The 26,608-nt window shown below is 33.3% G+C and overlaps 2 protein-coding genes across 7 annotated transcripts in view; both read left to right on the forward strand.

Annotated features, from left to right (window-relative positions):
* Positions 1–6,937: 6,937 nt before the first annotated feature.
* Positions 6,938–11,403, forward strand: LOC110281087 (histone-lysine N-methyltransferase ASHR3-like). Of its 6 annotated transcripts, XM_052261524.1 has the most exons (10): positions 6,938–7,163; positions 7,571–7,677; positions 7,750–7,869; positions 8,007–8,296; positions 8,474–8,717; positions 9,671–9,765; positions 10,017–10,064; positions 10,159–10,330; positions 10,668–10,748; positions 10,899–11,403. In XM_052261524.1, exons 6-10 carry the CDS (start codon positions 9,759–9,761, stop codon positions 11,056–11,058), a joined length of 468 nt encoding a protein of 155 aa, XP_052117484.1. In that variant the 5' UTR covers positions 6,938–7,163; positions 7,571–7,677; positions 7,750–7,869; positions 8,007–8,296; positions 8,474–8,717; positions 9,671–9,758; the 3' UTR covers positions 11,059–11,403. The 6 variants fall into 6 exon arrangements, with proteins under 6 accessions (XP_052117484.1, XP_052117486.1, XP_052117485.1 ...); XM_052261526.1 differs by having other exon boundaries at positions 7,750–8,296; positions 8,518–8,717; XM_052261525.1 differs by having other exon boundaries at positions 7,601–7,677; positions 7,750–8,296.
* Positions 11,404–26,321: 14,918 nt separating this feature from the next.
* Positions 26,322–26,608, forward strand: part of LOC107489116 (eukaryotic translation initiation factor 2 subunit gamma) — a 5,129-nt gene continuing 4,842 nt past the window's right edge. The window contains exon 1 of the mRNA XM_016109883.3: positions 26,322–26,539. The gene's annotated coding sequence lies outside the window, so the exon portion shown is untranslated. The remainder of the gene's footprint in view (positions 26,540–26,608) is intronic.

Consider the following 26,608-nt stretch of genomic DNA (forward strand, 5'->3'; position numbering starts at 1 on the left):
GAATAAGCTGAATTGAATAGAAGAACAATAGTAATTGCATTAATACTCGAGGTACAGCAGAGCTCCACACCTTAATCTATGGTGTGTAGAAACTCCACCGTTGAAAATACATAAGAACAAGGTCTAGGCATGGCCGAGAGTCCATCCCCCATAATCTAAGAACTAGATGTCCAAAGATGATCTAAAGATCTAAAGTGATCAAAAGATGAAAATGCAATAGTAAAAGGTCCTATTTGTAGAGAACTAATAGCCTAGGGTTTACAAAAATGAGTAAATGACGTAAAAATCCACTTTCGGGCCCACTTGGTGTGTGCTTGGGCTGAGCATTGAAGCATTTTCGTGTAGACTTTTCTTGGAGTTAAACGCCAGCTTTTGTGCCAGTTTGGGCGTTTAACTCCCATTCTTGTGCTAGTTCCGGCGTTCTACGCCAGAATTCTTGAGCTGACTTGGAACGCCTATTTGGGCCATCAAATCTCGGGAAAAGTATGGACTATTAAACATTGCTGGAAAGCCCAAGATGTTGACTTTCCAACGCAATTGAGAGCGCGCCAATTGGGCTTCTATAGCTCCAGAAAATCCACTTCGAGTGCAGAGAGGTCAGAATCCAACAGCATCTGCAGTCCTTTTCAGCCTCTGAATCAGATTTTTGCTCAGGTCCCTCAATTTCAGCCAGAAAATACCTGAAATCACAGAAAAACGCACAAACTCATAGTAAAGTCTAGAAAAGTGAATTTTAAATAAAAACTAATAAAAATATAATAAAAACTAACTAAAACATACTAAAAACATACTAAAAACAATGCCAAAAAGCGTATAAATTATCCGCTCATCAAGGAACATGTATTTCTGAGAGTTACACCAATAACTGGGATTGGAAGAGCAATTAAGACCAAGAAGTTGAATCCGAGGTATATAAGACCGTTTGAGATCCTAAGGCGATTCGGGCCGATGGCATATCAAGTTGCCTTGCCACCTCACCTATCTAACCTGCATGATGTATTCCACGTGTCACAACTCCATAAGTACACGTCGGATGCAGCTCATGTGTTGGAGCTTGAGTCGGTCGAGTTGAGGGAAAACTTGACTTTTCAAGTGACACCGGTGAGAATTGAAGACACCAGTGTAAAGAAGCTGTGAGGGAAGGAAGTCTCTTTGGTTAAGGTTGCTTGGAAGTGAGCAGGAGTTGAAGAGTATACTTGGGAATTGGAGTCGGAGATGCAAAAGGATTATCCTGAGCTTTTCTCAGGTAATTCAAATTTTGAGGGCAAAATTTCTTATTTGGTAGGGAGAATGTAAGAACCGCAATTAATCGAACTGGTTAATTAAGTGGTTAAATTTCCCAAATTTGATTCCGAAAAGTTGTAGTGAGAATTTGAGATTTTAAACATCATTTTTTGACTCAGTGGGTCTTTTCGAATCAGAAAATGTGTTTTCTGCAAAAAAACGTGAAAAAAAACCGCGAACCGATAGTTGAACTGGTTGAACCGATTCAAGTCTACCCAGTGCTGCACGAGAAAAAGTAGAAACAGTCAAAAACCTTAGAAGAATAGTAAAAATGGAAAACTAGGCGTTAATTGTAAAGATTTGGCCCGAAGTTGGGCCAAACGGGCCAAAAATGCTAACGAATTGGACCGGACCCAAGTTGGGCCCAAACCCAACATATATAAAGGTTCATTTAATGAACCTTAACCTCATAAACACACACACACATCAGAAATTGAAAGAGGGAAAGGAGAAGAGATTGAACCTTATTCACCTCAATCTTCCCAAGCTCATATCTTGAGCTATAGAGCTCTGATTTGCGTGCCGTCGGTGACTACGTGTTCCTTGTGAAGAGCTCTAAAGGTAAGCTCAAAATCATCTAAGTTCTTCTCTCCAAAATTTTGGGTACCCAGGGCTTTTGATTAAGTGAGTTTTTGTGATTCTTGGTGTTTAGGTTCACTCTAATCCTTGCTTAGCTTTGGGTTTTGACATCCAAATCTGTTGTGAAAGGTAAGAGGCTTTGATCTCTTGTGAACTTTTGATTTATGATGAGCCCTAGGTTGATTTTTGGTGATTCATATGTATATAGCTTGATTATTGTGAGTTTGGAGCTTGTTGGTGCTTGTTGGAGCTACATTGGTGGCTGGATTTTGGTTGAAAGCTCATTTGGTTCATATTAGGAATCAGCCAAGGTATGATTTCGATTTTCTCTATGTAGTATATAATATTCATGGACACTTAGGCTAGTAACCCATAGGATAGGATTGGATTTGAATGGTTGATGAGTTGTTGGATGTTATTGTATGATGATGTTTGATGAAATGATGATTTGAGTTGATATTGATAATTAATAATGATATGATGAGGATGAATGACTTGTGAAGTTGAGTAGGGGATTATATTGATAAATGTGATATTGGTGTTGATCGATTGGTAATGTAGTTGGAAAATTGTTAATGAAGTTTGATATATGAGATATATTGAAGTTGATGTGTGGATGAGGAAAGGCGAAGGAAAAATGTGGTAATTTGGGGTAGTATGACATAGAGGGTTGAATTTGATGAAAAGTGGAGTTTGGAATGGTTTGGTTTGGTTTTGGTTATGTTTTTTAAAGGAATTGTGGAAATTGTGATTTTGGGAAAAAGTTGAATTTTGGTGAAATTTGTCCGATCATAACTTTTGCCTTGATTTTCACAATTGGTTGAAATTTACCTAGAATTAAAGATCTTTAAAAACCCTTTAAATTGATATATAATTTGCAAAATTTGGAATTTTTTGGAGGAAGTTATGATCATTCAAAGTTGGTGTTGAAAATTTGAAAGTTCTGCAAAGTTACAAAATATTGAGTTTTCTGGTATGTGCATACGCACAGCCCTGTGCGCACGCACACTCTGTGAAAATTGTGACTTGTACGTATGTACAGACCTGTGCTTCTGCACACACAGAGGCAGGCACTCTGCTTGCAGTGCTGGCACAGCTTGGGCACGCGCACACCAATGAAAAATTGCAACTTGTGCGCACGCACAGACCTGTGCGCATGCACATGTTGGGAGGGCCAGTCTGTTGGGGGTGCTGGCAGAGGTTGTGCAAGTGAACAGATCATTTTAAGTTTTGACACCTATGCGTATGCATACCCCTGTGCATACGCACACTTTTAAAAATTTTCCTGGGCGTGTGCACACACACCTCTTTGCGGATGCACACGCCTTGTTTCTCAAATTTTTCTTCGTTTTCAACTATTTCCCCTTCCCGACGAGTTGTAAGCTCCTATAACACCTTTTTGAGACTTTTGGGCATAGTTTTGGGTATTCAACATAAGAAAAAGATTTAAGGGTTCTAGTCACGATTATTTGGAAACAGTTAGTAAACGGAGTACTAGGTTTCTGTCGTACTGAGGAAGGATTGATGATGTGTGATGAATGGTTGATGGATGAGAGGCGAATTAAGGAACTGAAACATGAAGGAACAGTGGTTGAATAGAGTCGAGGACTCTGGATGAAGTGATGGACATCTTGTACTAAAAATGTTTGAAAACCATTGCACTACTTTTTATTGAGATTATGAGACGCTATGCACTCGGTAGGGACCGAGGTTGGATCCCGCTTGTCATGGTAGCGGCGGCGACGTAAGGGCGGTGGTTCGACCCGCTTGTACTTAGATGTGAGGTCGGAGGTGATAGATCCCGCTCACATCCCTTTGGATCATAAGAGCATACGGGGGCAAAACCGTGGATAGTGATCCGAGCACTATATCTCCGGGGTTCCCACACCATGATTCTGAAGGGCAACATCTCCATGGAGATGTGTCGGGTTGGCAGTTGAACCGACAATGTGATATCACAGCCAATAGGGCAGGAATTCATCATGTGCATTTTCTACCTGTTTGTATGCTTTGCCGACTTGATATTGTTTTCCCTATCTATACAACATGTCTAATTGCTAATTGTATTAATTGCTATATATGCTTCTACTTGTGTTTTACTTGTATTGTATATACTTGTGTTTTTGCTGGGGTTGAGGAGGTTCGGAAGGCGATGGCGATGGGATCGCATGGCGGATCGGTTGGTGAAGGCTGTGGGACAGCGGTGTTGATTATAGTAGAAATCCCCTAAGATAGATTACCCTTTCGTGGTGCTATGGCTTAAGTTTTGTTGAGGTTTTACATATTATGTGTATTTGTTTCAGAAATGCTTTAAGCTTGAATCTTGTGATAGATATCGAGTCTAGGATTGCCTTTGGCATCCCGGTGTCTTATATCATACATCACTGAGCGCTGTTACCATACTGAGAACTTCTGGTTCTCAATCCATACTTCTGTTGTATTTTTTAGATACAGGTCTCAACCCACCTCGGTGAGTTGTCTGATTGGTGACAGGAGCGGAGGATCTGAATACCCTTTTGGGTCTTTTAATTTATTATGTATATGTCTCTCACTTTTGTGTTTTGTTTTGCCTAGAGGCTTGTATTTGAGAGAACAAAAATTGTATAAGCTGTTTTACTGTCCGTTTTCATATATGGTCTGCATATGGCTAGCCGGTTTAAACTCCACGAGCCGTGGCTAGATTCTTATGATATTATACTACTATATCTTGTTATATCACGTCTATTTCATGTGCTTTAAGTTAGTAGCTTCTCTAATACGTTTTGCGCTTTTCAAATCCTATTTTTGAGCTATATTCTTCATCGAACTTCTAGAAATTATTAATTCCTTCTATATAAGATATGTATAACCTTATAACTGTCGTAACCTTTGATTAATTTCTGCTTTACGACGCGGGATAAGGCTTAGGCTAATTAGGGTGTTACACCTTCAATCCTCGTGCACGGTTTGTTCTATAAACTTTTTAGTTTGCTCAATCTTTTTATTGAGACAACTAATATTTCTGACAGATTTGCCTCTTTATAACATGTTATCATTTCAACTCATATTTCCATACCAATAATTCGTTTTTGCTTATGTTCATTTAATTTATTCATCATGTTTCATGCAAATTATAATTCATTACACTAACAAGTTTTCTTTCCCAAATCTATCATAGTACTTGATTGCTATATACAATACGAATCTTAATGTAAAGCTATTTTTTTCAGTTTTTTTCGAATTAAATATTCATTACTTGCTGTGAGTAATTACCTATTCATAACATCTATATATATTTATATATATTTTAGAATATGTGGAACTTCCTTTCCTGAGTTTCTCTATCCTTAGTACTCTTCTAATTTATTTTCATACTATCCATCTACCCATCCTTTAGTTTTAATGTCTTCCTCAAATGTTCACGAACAGGGATGGCAATTTTACATGAAAATTAACCCAGACATGATTTGCTTTTAATTTTTTATACATTTTTCGTATTATGCTTATTTCATATAAGTTATTACTTTTTTGTTACATGTTAACACAATACTCATTAATTGATATACACTTTTAATTACAAGACATGAGTGAAATACCGTCTATCTTCTCAAGAGGTATACGGATTTTCTATCCAACGAGTTAGTTTTCTATGACTTTGGTGGCAATGAGATTGAAGTTGCCATTGAGAAGGGACATCGTACTACCATTATTGTCAACAGCTACAATAGTTTTACTACTCTGTATGGTCTGGGCGAAGGTGATTGGTTGAGGGTTTGTTATGTTAGTATGAAAAAGTTCCTTATCCTTGAAGTAAGAGACTATAACACGTTGGAGAAGTAGCCATGTTTTCTCCCGGTTAAGCTTCCTCTGTACATAAAACCTACTATTATTGTTGAAGATGTTATAGACCTTTGTAAAGATGCAGAGCAAAATAATCATTTTATTATACCCATGTTAAACTCTCCAATTTCTGATTCTTACATGAAATCTCCAAATACATTCTTTTTCCAAACATGTTCGGTACAAGTTCCAGATTTTCACCATTTTTTTCGGACAATATATTCAAGGATATTGATGATATTCAAATCAATATTTCTTCTGAATTAGATTCTAGCTTTAAGAATAATACTGAACTATTTTTTGACGCTATTTCATATTAACCAAATACTGACCCAATCAAAGAAGTTCTTTCAATTACCGGGTTAAACTCATGTAATCAAGTCAGTTTAGTCCTCACCAGCTTCAAAATTTCTCTTATATCGTATGTAACGGTAATTTATATACTACTGAAAAATCATATAATCCTTATAATATGTTTCTATTAAGTTTCTTCAATAAATACATAACTATTTGTATAGATGTATCATCATATATGCCTAAATATAAAGCGAGTTATTATAAGGTTTAATTACTCTATTGGTCCCTATAGTTTTACCAAATTTTTAATTAGGTCCTTATACTTTTTTTCTTTTCAATTGGGTCCCTATACTGCTTTAATTTTGTAATTAAGTCCTTCCTAGTGTAAAAAATATTAAAATTAACTGAGTATTTCTTCGCAAATTGAAGGTATTTATAATTAAAAATTTAATTAAATCTTTGAGGCATGTATTTTGGTAAAAATATTATGTTAATTTTAATATTTTTAACATGAAAAGGAAGTAATTACAAAATTAAGAACAGTGTAAGGACCCAATTGAAAGGAAAAAAAGTATAGGAACCTGATTAAAAATTTGGTAAAACTATAGGATCAACAGAGTAATTAAACCTTATTATAACTCAATGCACCCAAACCATATATATCCATTAATATTGAACTTGCTATGATAACTCAAATTTATATTCTTAAACACAATTTCACACTTTCATGTCATATATAATTTTTGTAGTATTGATCACAATTATATATTTAGTTGTTACTTCAAAGTATTGAATTAGTTTCAGTGATTTCTCATTCATTTTACACATAAAAAAGCTCAATCACTATTTTGACACTTATTTTATACTAATTTGTTTTAATGAATTTGTTCTCCGTTCGATAGTATTATTCCTTGGTTTCTAGGCTTTTGATAAAGTATTATTACTTTTTTATGATAATAGAAGATTTGTTGATTTCAGATGTGCTACTCTAGCTTCATCAAGATTTGCCAATAATAACAATAATAATGATGCACTAGTTCCAGCAACTAAGAATATCAATAGGCCTAGCATGGTGGTGAATATGAAGGTCTTGAAGAAGCTCTTCTCTGTTAACAACTATCAAAAGAAATCAAGAAGGAGAGTAAGATAATTATCCTTTACCTGTGGCGATTTATGTCAATCAGGTATAAAATTGATCTTTTATTCAGGTATAAAATTAGAAAGGCTTTTATTAGTCTTTGGTGAGGGGATTAATCCTTATCACTAGAAAGCTATGCCTCTTCAAATGCAATGTAAATATAAATTATAGGGAGAATTTTTCTTTGATTCATTGTTACATGTCACATATGTTCCTATTGGTTCTATTCTAATCTCTTTTAGCCAAGCCAATTAGATGAAGTCTGAGACTTTTAAAGTGGCACTATAATCTTCTTATTTTGATAGGGGAAGGAAAATAAGCACAATAATGTAATTTTCATTATTCATTTTTTGTTCACTTGTAAGCGTTGATTTCGCTATCGGATATTTATGGATAGTTTCTCAGTAGCTTGTTGCGCTTTTTATTTATTCTCTCTTTTTATTTTGCACTCAGTTACATCTTGATTTTCATCTTGAACCATAGCAAGTGAGAAACAAAGAAGAGAGCAACTGAATGGCAAATACAAAATCCTGAGGAGTGTTATCCCAAGCCCCACAAAGGTATATAACACTTATAAACTTGTTTAGAAATTTGTAAAAATCAAAATAATAGGTTGAGTCTGCTTTTAACAGATGGATAGAGCCTCTGTGGTGGGTGATGCCATTAAATATAATAAGGGAGCTGCTCAGAACGGTCAATAAGCTCAAATAACTGGTGGAGAAGAAAAGATGTTGAAGGGAGAGATGCAAAAGGTAGAAAGCGAAAGATGATGCTGCAGAGAGCTGTAACATAAAGCCTTTCAGCAATCTAGATGGATGCATAAGGACCTCATGCCTTCAAAGGAAATCAAAAGATATCTAACCTGAAATTTGGCTTATTCTTTTTGCAGGTCTTAACCAGAATTCGATACTACAACTATCACGTGGCTTTCCTGTGGGGAAATCTTCTGGTTCTAAGCCTGGTGTTGCTGTGGTTGTCGAAAGAGTTAGGATACGCGGACTGTCAAGGTTTAGAAACCTGAGTAAATTTGCGCACTCCATGAAAGTGAAGGTGTTGCCTGTAGATCCAAATGTTCGCATTCCAAATAGATATCTGTTTCCATATGTGTGTATTTGTGAAGCCTATCTGCTTTTGAAGAATCTCTTTGTGCACGGCATGAATATGTATTTGATCAATGAGGTTAGTTCTAGTGATCTGTTATCTTGTTGAGTGAACATGGTGAACACCATTTTCTCTAGGACTGGGCTTATACCTCAAGTCTCAATTTGATTATGCAATATTATTCCCTTTATAACTCACAATTTTCGTGTATTAAATTAAACTAGGATTTGTAAAATGGTATATCTAATTTATTAGGGCAATTTTGTGCGTCTTGTTCGGGAATGCATCTCTTGCTATAGGAATGTGCTCACAAGGCTAGCGGGAAAAAGTTACCAAGGGTTCTTGGGTTCGATCAATGTCTCCTTTTGACCACAAGCTCTTAGATATAAGGACTGCTAGCTCAATACTGGCATCCTTCTTAAGCAAATCGTTAGCATTTTATTATAGCAGCGCAATGGCAGTTGGGATCATTCTTTTGATACTTATGATTCTTTACCAGGTAACTTATTTCTGTTCCTCGATGTTTAGAACTTTAGATAGTTTGACTGTACTCTCATATGATATTTAGGATGAGTCTTCTTGTTGAGAAATTGACCAAGACTTCATCAATTCTTCCTCTCAAGAAAACGTCAGCTCTTGTTTATGGCTTATCTTGATTGATCCAAATTTTTCTTGCAATATCTTTGATGGTCTTGGTCATTAAGGCAAAAATGTAAAACATTTACTATTCATGGCTGAAATTGAATCCCATAATTCATTGGGTTGTAACTTATTTTATAATTTAAATCAGTCTGAGTAGTTTGGGATGAATTTTTGTTGAATATGATGCTAGAGCATAGATTATAAAAGCTTATATATCTAACTTAGAGTGTATAACGTGGTTGCTACATGTTGAAACTAAAATCCAGTTTCCTCTAATTAATACTTTGTTGATCTTAGCATGGAATTTTCTTTAGTTTAATTATTGTTGTGCACTATATACTAACTACGTTGTAAACTATAGTGAGTTGAAGTGCTCCCTATCACTCTGCAAATGTATCTCTCGCTATATATATATATATATATGCAGGATATCCTACTTATCTATATATTTTAAACTTCTTATCAGTTCTTTTCCTTATACTTAGTACCAGTCCCTTTTTTCACTAAAATACTTCCAAGATATAGTCATACACCAATCTCTTCCTTGAGTCTGCAATGATATGAATTATAAACTAAATAGAATCTCAATCAAGTCATTAAATATTTACCCAATGCTCCCTTTGTGCCGCTTGTGAAAAAAGCCATACATGTCTTCGTACTGTTAGAATGCTTGAAACCAAGAAAGAAATGATTTTGGAAGCATTCTAAGGATCTGGTGGAGATATTTATATTTCTTTTTGAGTTTTAATTTTTAAGTTTAACCAAGATGTGAATCTTTTTAATTGGATGATAAAGAAGCATTATTTTCAGGAAATTTCATGTTTACCCCTTTGAAGCATGAGAGCCAAAGTGCAAAGGCACATCAGTGATAAAGTGATTTCTAAAGTCGTGATAAATAATGGCAAGTACATTCTGTTCTTTTATTTTTTGATCTATAATTTATGAATTATTAGGTTGAAAGCTTGTAGCTTATCTATATGGCCTTTAGATTTTATTAATTTTTTGTCCTGAAACGAGATTTGAGAAACATCTGTTTCTCCTTTAATCTCAATGTGTATATTCGGGATTGAATTTTGTTTGGGGTGAAAAATTCTAAATTTTTGCAACCATGTGCTTCTGATTCAAACTGAACATTATGGATGGGGTGTAAAGGCAGCTGAAACCATCAACAAAGGCGAATTCATAATTGAGCATATTGGAGAAGGTAGCTCTCAGTTCTTTTGGCTTATATTGTTAAAAACCTTTTTTATCTTTCAAGTGAGCCTTTCTACCATTAACTGAAATGTTTTCTATTGCAGTAATTGATGACGCTTTATATGAAAAAAGGCTTTGGGACATGAAATATGGGGGTGTACAGAATTTTTACATATGTGAGATTCGTAAAGATTTTACTATAGATGCAACCTTCAAAGGAAATATGGCTTGCTTCTTAAACCATGGTTGTGATCCTAATTGTGTTCTCGAGAAGTGGTTAGTGCCAAATCTTCTTTTCATTGGCTTCATTAATTCATTGTTGTACTAGTGTAACTCGAAATTGGAATTCTTTGATATGACTATAATAATACTATTATACCAAAGTTCTGCTAACTGCTATCAAGATTTAATACCCATACATACATTTAACAAAGATTTTAATAGAAAGAGTTAAATTGATGGGCATTTAGTTGCAGAATGTACTTGTTCTTAAAACATGTAACAAGTAGTGAGATATCTTCCAAATATTACTACACAAAAAGGGAAAGAATTTGTCTATTCCATGGCAGGTGCCTTGCTGTGTATCCGTCTTAGTTTTCGCTGTTTCTTGCAGGCAAGTAGATGGTGAAACGCGAGTTGGTGTATTTGCTTCCCATACAATAGAAATGGGAGATCCCTTGACATATGATTACAGGTATTTTCTGCTTTTTCTTTCTTCATTTTCTATTTTCTACTTAGTAGGTATTCTCATATCTTTTTTGGGTATGTTAAGAATAACATATAGAAAATAAATTGTGAATTTATCTACGTGATCAGAGATTAACATTTCTTATTGACATATCAGATTTGTGCAATTTAGACCTGAGGTAAAATACCAATGTGGTGCCCCAAATTGTCGAGGGATTTTAGGGGTGAAAAAGAAAATTGTGAAGTTAGATATTTGTTGGGGTTGGGGATCAAAGCATAAGAGAACTTCAGCTGCATGTCCTGCCATAGAAATATAATAATGGGATAAGAGATTAATGGAATAATAATGGGATCTCTTAATTTTTCATTAATGTGTATTGACTGTAGACAAACGACTAGATGACATTGCTGGGAGTGCATATTATGTTGCACCAGAGGTACTTCACAGGTCCTATAGTGTGGAAGCAGATATATGGAATCAGAAGTACTCTGGAGTGAGCAACAGAGCAGTGTAATATTTTTTTGATAAAAAATTTTATGCATTAAGAGTTACATGTTAAAGAGATTTATAATTAAAAAATCAAGTTATGTTAGATATTTTATTTGTATAGGGATTATTACTTTTGATTTTTAATACTAAAAAATCATATATTATGTTTAATACCTTGTTTGAGTTAAATAATATTTTGTTGATGAGTATTGATTTTTTATTATTGAGAAATTTTAATCAAAAAATTATGTTTAACGCGATAAAAATAATGGTTAAATTATCTTTTTAAACGATTAAAAAATGTTGCTTTTATCTAGTAAAAATGGCGGTTTATAACTGCCATTTTAAACAATATGAAATTATATTTTAACCCGGTAAAAACAATTATTTCAAATGCTATTTTAGCCAACAAAAATGCCAATGTCAGGGTAAAAATCGCAGTTCAAAAACGTCATTTTAACCAATTAAAAAAGCTATTTTAACCTAGTAAAAATGGCAGTTTCAAACGTCGTTTTAACCGATCAAAATTTTACTCTGTCAGTGTAAAAATGGCGGTTCATAAATGTTGTTTTAACCAATCAAAAGCGCCATTTTTACCTTGGAAATAACGGTGGTTTGAACCGCCGTTTTAACCAATTGAAAATGCCATTTTTACCTTAAAAATAACGGCGGTTCAAACCGCCGTTTAACCAATCAAAAATGCCATTTTTATCCTGGAAATAACGGCGGTTTTAACCGCCATTTTAACTAACCAAAAACTGCCCTTTTATTTGGAAATAATGGCAGTTTGAACTGCCATTTTAACATATCCAAAAACCGCCGTTTTAACCCAGTGAATTGTGGTAGTTTTTTGAAAATCGTCGTAATAACCAGAATGGCGATCAGAATTACGTCATTTTCTAACACCGCCGTTTTTGGTAATAATGACAGTTCAAACCACCGTAAATACCTAAAAAACCCGCCATTTTAACCATATTTTTTTTATAGTGAACGTATTAAGAGACGACCTACTTTTGAGTATATTATTATTATCTAGTTTGCCAAATTCAATATGTTCAAAGGTGCCTTATTACAAATATATAACTATTCAAGTATATAATTAAGAGTTTTTTAATCATTAATCAACAATCATTTTATAGGAGCTATGGGTATATCCAACACAAAGTATAATTCAATTCTGTACATTAACTTTGACTTTCAGAAGGTTAAGGATTTCAAGTAGAGGTGACTCTATTTAATTTTTATATTATCATTTTTTTCTTACATTCTCATCTAAGTGTTTGTTTCTTATGGTACTAACAGTATAATATTTTTATTACAGAATTATAATATTTGGAGTCCCTCATGCTAATCAACTCACTCAAACTGGTGTAGATCCTACATATAACCTGGAAGATGATCTTCTAAATCGATCTACTTATAAACCTATATGAGAGCTTAAGGAGTTAATTGAGGTTTGATTCCATCTTATATAAATAATCAAGACTTATTATTTATGACATTTCAATTTTTTTTTAATTCTAGAATGGTTCTTATGTTACCATTGGAACTATTCTTGCTATCGATTCAAAGAATGGTTAGTGGTACAAAGGATGCAAGCAATGTTTCCATTCTCTGAAGGAAAGTGATACATCATATGATTGTACTACATGTGATACATTTTCATCCTCTCATACTCTTAGGTAACCAGTTTATAAGAACTATATCATATTCATTATTTCATTCTATCATATACATTAGCTAATTAGCATGTATTTGTATCTTTTTTTTAATTAGGTATAGTTTTAACTTAAGAGTTACCGATAACACTGACACTGTATCATTTATTTTATACGACAAAGAAGCTATAAATTTTTTTGGCACTATTGCTTCTGAACTTAGGCTTGCTCAGTTAACCAAGGTACTATTTAACTTCGTATGCTCTAATGGCCCCCATATACTGCTACAAACATTTTGGATGCTAATTCAACATATTTTTACTAACATTTAATTTTTTTCATATGTAAATGGCATGAATGAGAAGTATCTCATTGAGTTAGATTCTTTTAGGAATAAGAAGCTCTTATTCAAAATTTCTGTTAAAATGGAAGACATTAACTCTTTTTAACCATGCAAGATAATAGTTATCAAGGTATGTAGAGAGATTTCTGTCATTTCTGCTTATGTAGACAAGCATAACATTTATAGCGCGAGTTAATTTCATTCACCTCTCTTTTTTCATCATTTTTATTTGTCTAACCTGCTAATAAATTTATCTAATAGCAAAACTTGGGTGGTGAAGATTTTAAACTTTTTGGCATTCAGACCGATTATGTTGATACTATTAAGGTGCATGAATTTTTATTTTATTTATTAACATTACACGAAGATTATGTTATTAAATAAGTTATCTTTTTGTTTCAGTTTTTTTAATCAGAGGTTAGGTTCTCCCTCTATTGAGATCTTAGGTGATGACAATACTAACACTTTCTCAATATCAAAGAGGGAATTAATTATTACTGGATGGTCTAAGAAGTTGGTTGATCTTTATCCTGATTCTGTTATTACTTCGTCGTCGAAGTGTAGAAAAATCATTATTGATGATGAGAAAAATGATGAAAAACTTCACCAAGATTAGTGAAGTTATAAGTTTAAAGGAGTTGGTCATATTGCCAAAAGGTTTGAAGTATGGTCTGAAGAATGTGTTTAATATAATGTTTGCTTTAAATTAAAATGATGACTTGGTTTATAGCTTAAACCAGTCTCTGTAGAGTGCTTTTATTGTCTTGGTTAATTATATATTATCATGTTGTTGTCCTTTGTTTTATGGTCATGTATTCCCACTAATATTAAATTCCTATGTACTAACATTATGTAGGATTTATGATCTACATAATGCGTTTCTATATTTCTAGAGTTATAATAAGATATTGTATTATGAAAAACGTGATTAGTTTATAATATTTTGTATTGTCATGTTTATCAAATAAATTTATTTGCTATGTATTAGGTACATTTAAGTCAAATTAAATTATTATCAATGCGTTCATATATTATAAATTTGAGTTTTAGCATATATAATATTTATCTCAAAAAAATGTGTACTTGCCAAATTCTGTATTATAATTTAAAGATTTATTTATCGATAACTAATAATTAGTAGTTCGTTAGCATGTTTGGTTTGATTAATTCCTTTCTTTAATCAGAATACCATTCTCATCTACTTATATATTTTTTGAAGTATTTAATTTATTATATACATTATATACTTTTTAATTTGTATTTTTCAATTTTTTAGTTTTTTTATATTTTATGATATGTAAAATCTACTTAGTTGAACTATTATTTTATTATAAAATTTTCAGACATCGTATAATTAATATCACTAAATAAATAACATAACTACCTTTCTAATTTTAGTGGCAACATGTACACCCTTGAAAAGTTAAATTAAAATCTAAGCTTTTTTTAACAGTAAATTTTATGTCTCTTAAGTTGGTCATGTATAAATCAAAAGATAATTCCTACAATTATTCCATATCCCAAAATACATGCCTGGTCACCTGCATCTGCTTAACACCTTTTCATGCAATTTTTCAGTCTTTATTCAAAAATAATAATTATTATATGAAATTCAGTTGACATCATTTTTGTTACCGCATGCTACTTCACAGAGTCACGTATGAAGCACGTTAGTTTTAAAGTACTCTTTTTTTCCTTTTTTTTCATAGACATTATGAGTTCTCTCACACATTACTTTATTTGTCCATATTTCTTCTTTATATATCAGCACCATTTTCCTTAAGCTTTGTATTTTAAATCTATTCTACTCATCTTCATAATCCTAGATATATCTTCAAGGCACCCTATTTTCTATCTTTTTTTCATATAAGATCATATTTTCCTGCATTCTTTCTTCTTTGTCACTCATATTTGTAACCAAAATGGATAATAAGTTATTGATGCCTATGAAATTCGAGATGAATGATTATTCTACATGAAGATTGACCCTAAATCGGTAATGAAGTGTGATGTTATTTAATTTTCATTCTATTAGTTTATATTAATAAATTAAATGTGCCATAGTTTGAGATTTTTTATTAGTTTGTTCAATTTTTTGTAGTTTCTTCACGAGTTTTCTTCCCTTTTCTATAGTAACTATAAGGATATGTTGGGTAATAGAATACAGTTCATTGATGCCAATGAGAACCAATTAGAGTTGATGATCAAAAAAAGAAATGTTTCTGGATACATACTTGATGGATTTCACAATCTGGTAACTTTATATGGACTGGAAGAAGTTGGATGGCTGAAATTGGTTTATGTTGGTGAGGACATTTTTGTGTTCTCAAGGTTAGAGACAACAACATGATAAAAAAACTAAGGTTTTTCTTAAAATATAATTATAGTCTAATATAAATCTTAAAATATCTTCCAAATTTAAAATACTACATAAAAGGTTATCTTCCAAATTAATAATCAACATAGTCTCAAATCTTAAAGATTGTCATTACAATTAACCACTCAAGAAAAAAAATAAAAATAAAAAATAATGATAAATTATCATATCCCAACCAAACAACTTAAGGACCATGTCTAAAATACTTATGCACAGCAACATAAGCAGAATGAAAAATTCTCCAAAAAGTCCTCCTTCTATAAAAGGATATGAGCTTTAAGTAGATACTCATAAAAGGAATCAACCCCCAGAAAATAATTCAAGAAAAAAATCCATACAAGAAATATATAGGTCAGTTCATCAGCATTTGTGGGTTAGAATGAAAGTACCATAGGGTATCAAACAACATTACTATAAATAGTAGTAGCATGTTCATATTAAAATCAACAGACAATGCAATTGCTAAGCTAGAAAACAGAGACCGGAAGATGAAAAGATTATCACAGTTCCATCCTTGCCTGATAATGTTCACTGGCACCAGAAAGTATATCCTGTTTTGGCATATATTGTTACTTTAGAGTAGATAGATAACACAAATTTTATTTTGATGATGTGAAAGTCTATGTAATTATATCAATAGTTTTAATACAAAAAAGAATACTAATATGCAATCTGCACGAGTGTAAAACATCACTGGTAGTCCAAACAACTATTAGCTATTTCTCAAGTCAAACTGCAGTAATCATGTCTTCTCTTCCTAGTATTGAATATAAGTGCCACTATAGCAAGAAATCTAAGATATCTTTCCTGAACACTCAAGCTTTCTCTCATGAAACACTTAAAAGGGAGGTTGTACCTTAACCTTCAAGATTTTCCTTTCTAGAACACCTTTAAGCTCCTTACTTTCCTAATGGTCCAGAAGAAAATTACCCAAATTAAAAACTTCAAAAACCCTAATCCGATAAAATGATGAACTTCAAGGGGGCTTTTAACAAAAACAAAGGAATATAAATGGCATGCATTTGGGAAATTGGAATTTAAAAACAACAGCAGCAGCATAACAAAGCCATTTTCATCAATAATTTCAACAATAATATTGAAATAAGAAATCAGAAATCATAACAAAGAAATTTTCATCAACAATGATATTAAAATCAGGAATTAGAAATCAGAAATCATAACAAAGCCATTTTCATCAATAATTTCAACAAAAAATCCCTGTAATCAAAATAGAGCATAAAAGGAAAAACCATGTAAGCACTGTCACTAACCTTCGACAGCGATAGAGCGCGACAGAGAGCAGGACGACGACGAGACGGCAAACAGCGACACAACGATGAGCAACTCAAATAAAGAAGCCACGGGAGGATGGACACCGAGCAGAGCTAGAACAGAGGTTTGGTCTCAGAACCATGGCGAAGAGGGAAGCCATGGAGGCGCCGACAACCACGGATAGCGGCAGTGGAACCATTGAAGAAGCTAGGGTTTTGGTTTTGGGTTTTTGTCTTTTTGAACTTTGAAGAAGGAGGGAGGGTTGGGGGAAAGGGGGCGTTGTTTTTTTTCAAAAAAAAATATGCAAAACGATGTCGGTTAGAAAGACCCGGCCGATTTCTGATCCGGTTCTTGGTCAGTTCAACGGTTTTTGGACGGTTTTCAACTTAGTGATTTTACTCATAGGACCGGACCATTTTTATCGTTGGTTCCCAATTTGATTGGTTTGACTGACTGGTCTGATTTGATTTTCAAAGCCATGCAAAAATCAGCTACCATACCCTTCATCCAAGTTTTTTCTAAATTACAATAATCCTGCTCAATCAATCCATTAGCTACAGACTATTAAACCTGTACCCACAACACTTCAAGTAGCAATTCCTTTGATAGGAACACAAATTAATATGTCAATTGATCACTGTTGCATTTCTCAAGAGATCCCTTAATATCCAATTGCAACTTTTTCTAAAGTCCTTTCTTTTAATCAAAGTTGTGATGTTGCAATTGTTTATAGACAGAGTGATTCAAGTGTCATTTTCTATAATGGTGTGACTATAATCATTTATCAGTTATAACTTACGATCATTTTGCTACTACTTCAGAAATTAATAACCCAGGTTTGATGCCCTTATCTACTGTTACTAACCATCCAATAATTGGCAATTTTCTTCCACCTTATTCCATTATGCCAGATTACCATAACCATGGCATTAGAAATTTTAAAGATGGATTTCGATTCGCAACTACATCATTCTGTCATAAGCTTGATACTATTCAGCCATCTAAGATTGAATTTCCAACTTACCTAAATCTCTCCACTTTCAATACAAATGTATTCACTTGCATGAAAATCTTGATGTCTAAAATAATTGATAGTAATGCTTTGGTGAGTTTTTTAAATTTTAGTTTTTTTTTGTTATGTGCATTTTTTTTATTAATTAGTGTATTAAACTTTACATTCTTTCTTATATTATTTTTGTTAAAAATATTTAATTATGCAGATTATTCCTTTGAGATTTGCACAAAATGCATTTTCAAACAGGAACAACACTGTAATTAAATGTTGTTTTAGAGGATAGTTGTTCTTATCCAATGGGATTAAGATGGAATAAAGACAAGAAAAAAATAGTTGTTCTTGACTACGGGTAGAAAGAATTTTGTAATGAGCAAAGTTTTAGAGATGGCACTTTATTGAAGTTCTCTGTATCTCCTGATGATGAGTCCACCTTGCATGTAAAAATCATGAAGTTGTAGAACATAGTTTTATCTTATGTTAAAATATTTGTCTTATGTAGTTTTACTGCTCTTATGTTAATCATGCCATTTATAATTATGTAATATCTTTTCATGCTTATATTTAAGCCATGTTTCAACATTTGTGATATAATGCAGTTTAATTTCTACCAAATGTATTCGAATTCTAATTGAAATGTTATTTATGTTACTTTGCATATTTTTATTGTAAAACATACATCAAGCAATTATGACATGGATTTATGTATCGTTTAAAACTTTTTATTAATTTTTCCTTTTAAACAATGAAACAATCAACTTATAAATTCTACCGAAATCTACCATATTATTATAATAAAGTCAACGTATTAGTTATTTTTAATTAGTTATAATTATATATAGGTTACTAATTAAATAAAAAAAATCAACTCTGCATTCAAATGGACTCTAAATCTTTTTTTACCAATAAAATCACTTTAGCAATCTTTTTTATTTGAGTGTTTTTTTATATCCACTGTGTTTAGCTCATTTCTTTTCAATTCACTAAAGTACCTCTGGATACTTTTTATATCACTTATGAAAATAACCATGGGAGGTCAACGAATTTAACAATCTATCCAACACAAAATAGTTTCGGGTATCTATTACTATATGTTTCAATTTCTAGGTGGTTCTTTAAATTTTTAATAATAGAATAGTCATAAAGTTAAAATATTTATGTCTTATTTATAGTTTATAAAATTTTTTATCTGTTTAATTTTGGATGGCAAAACACTGGCATGGAAAAAATTATTTAGTTTATATGTATAATTTTGTATTGATCTTTTATTTATGAACAGAGTTAAAGAATTAAAAATGTGTCTGGTTGTCTAACTTCATATAGTGTTAACAATATTAAAATAATTATTAACAATATTTTTTCTATATGCAAGAAACAATATTTTTTTATTATTAAAAATATTGTTTTTATTTTTTTTATGTATATACCATCATTATAAAGTTGCCGTCTATTTATTTTATTCATCGTGCATTCAAATAAGCCAATTGGAATTTTTTGTTGTTATCTAACTTGCTACTGTGCTTAATTCTGATAATTTGTGGTATCATTATATCTCATCATTTCAATAGTTCATATATGCATACTTAATAATCCCACCACCAATTAATTGAGATTGAGTGTCACCGTAAATTTTCAAAAGTATTCATTCATATACGCTAACACTTATCTTTTCAATGTCTCCATATTATTTTTACTTTGATTTATGTGAACCTGTTATATTGCAGGAAATAATTAACTCTATTCAATAGTTAGTCTACATAATATTTCAATTTTTTTCTTAAGTCAATTTTCTGTTTGGTCTTCTGGAATTACTGTTTCATTCATTTTTCATACTACATAAACAACAATCCAACTATAAATAATCATGTCAGTCTTCTTCATTAAATAACTGTGTTCACTTATTCACTTATCAAACACTCGGTTATTTTATTCTAATCCAGTATCTTCTTTCATTCTCCAATGCAATTTATTTAATTGCATGAAGTTGGTTGTTCCATTATTTATTATAGAGCAGTTTTAACTGTAGTAGTAAATGTAATACTTCTGGTACTACATTTACTCTATCCAATTTTCATAGTCCATTTATTTACTACTTTATACCATGGTATCTACTAAATCTTGCAATGATAAAGATGAAAAGAGTCGGTTCTTCCTACTCACCGTTAATGCATTTGAGGTATGTGTTTGCTATTTCCTTCTATACACATGTAAAATGTAGCATCCTATCACACAGAGTTTTATGCTTAAGTCATAAAATAGAGATGGCGAGGTATTATGACCTCTAAAAATAAAATCATATATATAATATAGTTGAAAAGGAGATTTATCTAGGAGCCTTGAAGAAAAGTTACTAACCGAAATACAAGTAGAACAACGCAACACTCACGATCGGATAAAAGTAGAAAGGTGGATAAGATTAAACAGAAAAGATACAAATATATAACAACTCTACCAAAATATAACTCCCAAAAGAACAATTCTTTGCTTTAGAAAGCTCCCAGCATGCCTCGGCAAGGTGTCTCACGTCCTGCATTTGAAAACCACAAAATATGTATGGGGTGAAAACCAAAGGTTTTCAGCATGGTAACAGTGCCTACATAACTAACATATAAGGTACCAGGAAAGTCAAAGGCGATCCTAGAACGATCGACTATAGATTACAAGCTTAAAATTATTCTTTACAACCATAAATAAGCCATAAACAAGGGAGGTTCTCTAAGGTTTCTAAACTTAACCAAAACTCTATCCAAACCCTCCATAATATACCTTTCTCCAAATCCTCCAACTCCGGCGGAACCACACAGACAAGCAAAATACAGGAAAAGCAAACACAAGTAGAATACAATTACAGCAGGTAGCAAATTTAGCAAGTAAGCATAATAATCACATAGGCAACCCTAATTAATGCACACCCATACAAAAAAAATATGTATATGATGTATGCATATCCTATGGCTAATGATATCATCTGTCGATATAGCCAATCCGACACGTCCTACTAGCTAACCATGGACAGAAACACCTATTGCGGAGCAAGTGGGTTTGAGCTACAACCCCCTTGCTATTACCCGCTTAACCTAGAGCAAGTGGAATAACCACTACTATTGCTACTACACAGATGGGTGTTTAAGTGCTCAACCTAGAGCAAGTGGAATAACCACTACTGCTGCTACTACTTAGGCGTCATAATCATTGACCTAGAGCAAGTGGGACAAACCATAATTGTAAAACCTGAGAAATTAGTAAATAAAATAATTATTAATCAAAAAATTAGAAAATGAAATTTTATAGTTTAATGGAGTAGAGAAAATTAAAATAGGAATTTTGACACTAATTTTAACGAATTTGTCCTAAGATTGAGCCGAACGGGCCGAACCGGGTAAACCGGACCCGAAATGGCCCCATGGCCCATCATATATACAACAAGCTCAGACATCTTTCTTCCTCATTCCATGAGGACCGCTGAATCAAGAGGGGAGGGACTGAAATGGAGTTCAAACCCTAACTCCAATTTCAAATCAAGGTAACTTCCTACTTCGAGCTCCGATCGCCACACCATTTGCGGCCACGCCACCGCAATGTCGAGCTCTACAAAGCCCAATACGTTGTAACATAAGAAAGTCACATTTTCTTCCTCAATTTTTCCCTTCTTAATTTCAAAATTTAGTAGCTTAGAGGTTGAGATTTTGGTGAATTTAATGTTCTAAGGACAATCTAGCTTGGAGAATTAGCAGCCTCTTGTTTGGTTAAGGTACATACAAGGTAAGGATCCTCAAACCCTAGTGAATCCCTTGGTTAATTGTGAATAGGAATTAAGTTGGTGCATGTGAATGTGATAATATGTGTTAGATAGTGTATATGTGAGATTGGAACTCAATTGAAGAGATTGGATGCTTGTTTAAGCCTTGGGTGCTGAGGTTTCGGTGTCGGAGGCTTGTGACCATGCCAATTTGGGTGTTTTTGACTTAGGGGAGAAATCGACCAAGGTATAATTTTGGTTTCTCGAATATAATATGTACGGTGTCGTGAAAACTTAGGCTAGATGACTTAGGATAAGCTGAACATGGTGAAATTGATAAATGTCAGTGGCTTTAGTGAAAGGTTGAACTTATTATAATATGTAATGATGATTGATGATAATTAGGACTTGTGTTATAGATGTTATGGTATTTTTTGAATTATATTGTTGATTTGGGAATGGATTGATGATATGGAAATCTGTAAATTGTTGATAATGATGAACCATGATGATGATAGTTGAGTATATGATTGTGAATTGAATATGAGATTTTGAGGTTGAGTTTGATTAATTATGAGTTGAATATGCTATGCTTATTGGAGTTGTGTATTAGGGTACTATAGAATGAATTGAACATTGAAATGTGAATTGGTATGTTTAGATGTTGTCAAAAAGCTTAGAGTTTTGGTATTGAGTTATGAGATTGGTGAAAATAGAGGTTTGGTAAACTTTGTGAAAATATGATTTTTAGCCAAACTTCGGCGAGCCATAACTCGGCTTTCGGACCCTCAAACCTTTTCAAACTTATCTCGTATAAAAATTGAGTTCGTGAAGTTTACGTTGTTTGAAGAACGGATAGAAAATATTTTAAAATGAAAAAGTTATGCGTGTTGGAAGTTCAGAGTGCAAAATTGAAAATTTTGCAGCATTAAGCATTTTTGCTGTTCTGCATAGCTTGCATACGCGACCACTATACGCGACGTGACCAACCTATTCGGGTTGGACATCTCGCGTACGTGAGCAAGGAGCTTGCATACACGAGGAAGGAAAAATGTACGCCCATGCGTATGCGTGACGTCTCAATAACGCACTCCCACGCGTACGCATGGTCCCTTTTTAGCAAACCCAAGTTTTGTATTTTGAAGCTAAATTTTGAACCTCTAAACCTCTATTTTCACTCTTTTAGCCCCTAAACCTCAGTTGTATGTTAAATGGTGAGTAGAAGGTAGGAAGAAGTAGTAACTTGGAGATGAAAAAAGTTTGAGAGGTAGTGAATTACGAATAAGAAGTATGTAAATGTGATTATGGCCCCGGGTAGTAGGCAGTGGAGATGTCCACTTGCTCCGGATATGAGCTAGGAAAGAAGAGTATGAAAAAATAAATTTAATTATGGATTAATAAATGAATGTATGTTTGTGATACCTGGGTAGTAGCAAGGATGGTGGTTCGTTCCGCTTGTTCCAGGTTAATGTTTGAGATTTGATAACGATGATGCTTGATTTAAACTGAATGAATGTATGTTTGAGACCCTAGGAAGTAGCAAGGATGGTGGTTCGTCCCGCTTGCTCCAGGTCAGAGATTGTGATGCTAGGGCAGTAGCAAGGGTTGTGGTTCATCTCACTTGCTGCAGGTTGAGCTTTTAAACACCTGCCTGGGTAGTAGCCATAGTAGTTGTTATTCCACTGGCGCTGGGTTAAGCGGGTAGTAGCAAAGGCGTTGTAGCTCAAACCCACTTGCTCTGCAATGGGTGTTTCAGTCCATGGTTAGTTACCAAGACGTGTCGGGTTGGCTATATAACCGATAGATGATATCATCATACCATAGGATAGGCATGCATCATATGCATTTATGTGTTTTGATTGCTTGTGCATTAATTGGGATTGCCTAAATGATTTTAATATGCTATTGTTATACTTACTATTTGTATTACTTGTTTTCTATTTGTGTTTGCCATTGTCTATTTGTTTGTATATGTAAATTCACCGGAGTTGGAGGATTGGAGGCAGACAGAGGATTGAGGGTTTTGATTAGATGTTGATCAAGTTTAGAACCTTAGAGACCTACCCTCATTTATAGTTTCAACTTTAGTTCTTTAAGATTTATAATCTAAGTGTCGGCATTCTAGGATTGCTTCTGGCTTTCCCGGGACCTTATTTATTATATATGTGGGAACCTTAACCATGCTGAGAACCCCGGTTCTCATCCCATACAATATTGTTATTTTTCAGATGCAGGTTGAGAAGCACCACTCTGTATTCTAGAAGCACGGATGAAGCGAAGAACTCTTGGGGCTCAGGGACGTATTTTGTTTATATTTATATATGTATGTAGATTCTCCACCTTGTTTTTTTGTATTTTGTCCCTCTTAGAGGTTGACTTGGAGAAACAGGTGTTTTGTCATATATTTAGGGTTACTCTTTTGGGTTATATATATATATGTATGTATTTGCTTTGGCCGGTTCTAGCTTCGCGAGCCGAGTCAGAAGCCTTGCTATACACATCCTTGATCCTCTACTCTTGTTGTATATACATATATCTTACATTTCTTCGTACGCAAGTTTTTCGTTTACATAAGCATTGCGCCCTTTGTTTTAAACTTTTCTTCAAAGGCTCCTAACTACAAATCTTTTTCAAACTATATTATATATATAAGTATGTTATGTTTAGAGATCGTAATACCTCACCACCCCTATCTTATGACTTAAGCATAAGATTTTGTGTAGTAGGGTGTTACAACAATCCTTGCTACTGCCCAAGATCTCAAACATACATTTATTCAGTCTAAATCAATCATCATTATTATCAAATCTCAAACACTAACCTGGAGCAAGCGGGATGAACCACAATCCTTGCTACTGCCCAGGTATCACAACCATACATTCATTCAAAATTCCATAATTAAACTCATTTTTCATAATTCTTCTTCCCCATCTCATACCCGGGGCAAGTGAACATCGCCACTACCTACTACCCGGGGCCACAATCATATTTATTTACAAACCAGCATTTTTGCTAAACTTTTCAACTTACATCATCCCTTCACAATCTTTCTTCACTTGCAAGTTATTACCCTCTCAATGTTCAACTCCCTCCATATAATTAAAATTAAGTTTAGGACACTGGAGAATAAAAATAGAGGTTTAGAAGATCAAAATTAGGTTTTAAAACATAAAATTTACTTTGCTGAAAATAGAGGTCCCGCGTACGCGTCAATTCTGCGTACGCGTCGGTCACACATACGCATAGCTACATTTTTCCCTACTCGCGTACGCACGCCACCTCTCGCGTACGCGGGATAGCCAGCCCGAAACGAACTTCCGTGCCGCTTGGGAGGCTCGCGTACACGAGTTATGTAGGGTTGGCAAAAATCTTGAATGCTGCAAAATTTTAGCTTTACACAGAAACTACCTTGTTTTAAAATATTTTTCATTCGTTCTTCAAACGGCATAAATCTCACGAACCCAATTTTCATATAAAATAAATTTGAGGAAAATTGAGGTTCCGGAAGCCAAGTTATGGCTCGTCGAAGTTTGGCCAAAAATCAACTTTTCACAAAATTCTCAAAGATTTCTAAACCTCAATTTTCACAACAATTCCATTTCAACCCTTTTTAAAACTTACCCAACCATATCAAACCAATTCCAAACACTCCTCAACACACCAATTTTACTCCATATGACACCAATTTCACATATATAATCACTCTCACACAATAATTCATTTTCAACAACAATATAATCTATATCAACAACACAGATATATATAGTCACTAACACTATCAACTTCCTCATGCCAAATGATAACAAACTCAACCATTCCATATTTAATCTGATACAATATACAACAATATACATCATTATCATATCCAACCATTCAAGTTTAATATACATCATCATCATTATCAATATCATATTCATCATCAATTATCTCTATTAAACACAATACTAACACCACAACTAATATGGCACCAACAACAACCTCAAACTCACTAATCATTGTGCAGATCAATCTATCACAATCATCAACAACAACAACATTTCAATTCTATCTTACAGTTAATTAGCCTAAGTTTTCACGACACATTATATTTTAGTTACGAGAAACCGAAACCATATCTTGGCCGATTTATGTAAGGCTCGTAACACCACAATTAGCACCGTTCCGCACAAACCCACAGCCCCAAAATCTCTCCGAACTAAATTCTAAAATCTTAAAAAGGAAAAAACGCGCTCAACATGCAACTGATTTATATTTACAGATTTACTTTTAATCTTTTGCAGATGAGAGTTGTGTGAAAAAATTGCTTTTCTGTTTATTAGCAAGACACTTATCAACTATTTAAATAAAAATACTTGTTGATCAATTAGTTTATATATTTGTCAAGCGTTAGACTTACTACTATTCTTTTATTATATTATATATATTAATAGAAAAAAATACACAAATATATTATAATAATTAGAGATTGAGTTAGATAAAATATTTAAGAAAGACTAAAAGAGGAGACTAGTGTTGTGCATGATACCATCTAATATTAAAATAAATTAGTCGAAGGAGACTTTTTTATTTTAAAAAGAAAGATTTTAATTTTAATAATATTAAAAGACTATTTTATAATATATTTTAATTGTAAAAGTAATAATATATAATAGTGTTTTAGAAAAAAATCATTTCCCAATTTTCATCCCCAACTAGGGTTAGTTAATTCTCGTAAGTTGTCACCTTCTACCAAAGCCATAAGCCGCTATACACCCCTCACTGCACTCCTTAGTCCTTACCCCAGCTTCAATCTTCACTCCTCACTCACTACTGACTCCGCCGCATACTTCGTTGTTGGGTTGCTGTTATCCGTCGTATTCACCGGCGGAGCAACTACTGAATCCATTCTGCGCTTTAGCTCCTTCCAGGTATTATATATATATAATATATATTTCTTTCTCTCTCTCTCTCTCTCTCTCTCTCTCTCTCTCTCTCTC

The sequence above is a fragment of the Arachis duranensis genome, chromosome 5 (genome assembly GCF_000817695.3).
Source record: "Arachis duranensis cultivar V14167 chromosome 5, aradu.V14167.gnm2.J7QH, whole genome shotgun sequence".
In the NCBI taxonomy this organism is placed as follows: domain Eukaryota; kingdom Viridiplantae; phylum Streptophyta; class Magnoliopsida; order Fabales; family Fabaceae; genus Arachis; species Arachis duranensis.

What these genes read in the sequence shown, in the direction of transcription:
- LOC110281087 (XM_052261526.1), top strand. An exon ending in AATTGAGCATATTGGAGAAG is followed by an intron (nt 10,065 to 10,158) that starts GTAGCTCTCAGT and finishes TTTCTATTGCAG; the next exon opens with TAATTGATGACGCTTTATAT. An exon ending in CCCTTGACATATGATTACAG is followed by an intron (nt 10,749 to 10,898) that starts GTATTTTCTGCT and finishes TTGACATATCAG; the next exon opens with ATTTGTGCAATTTAGACCTG.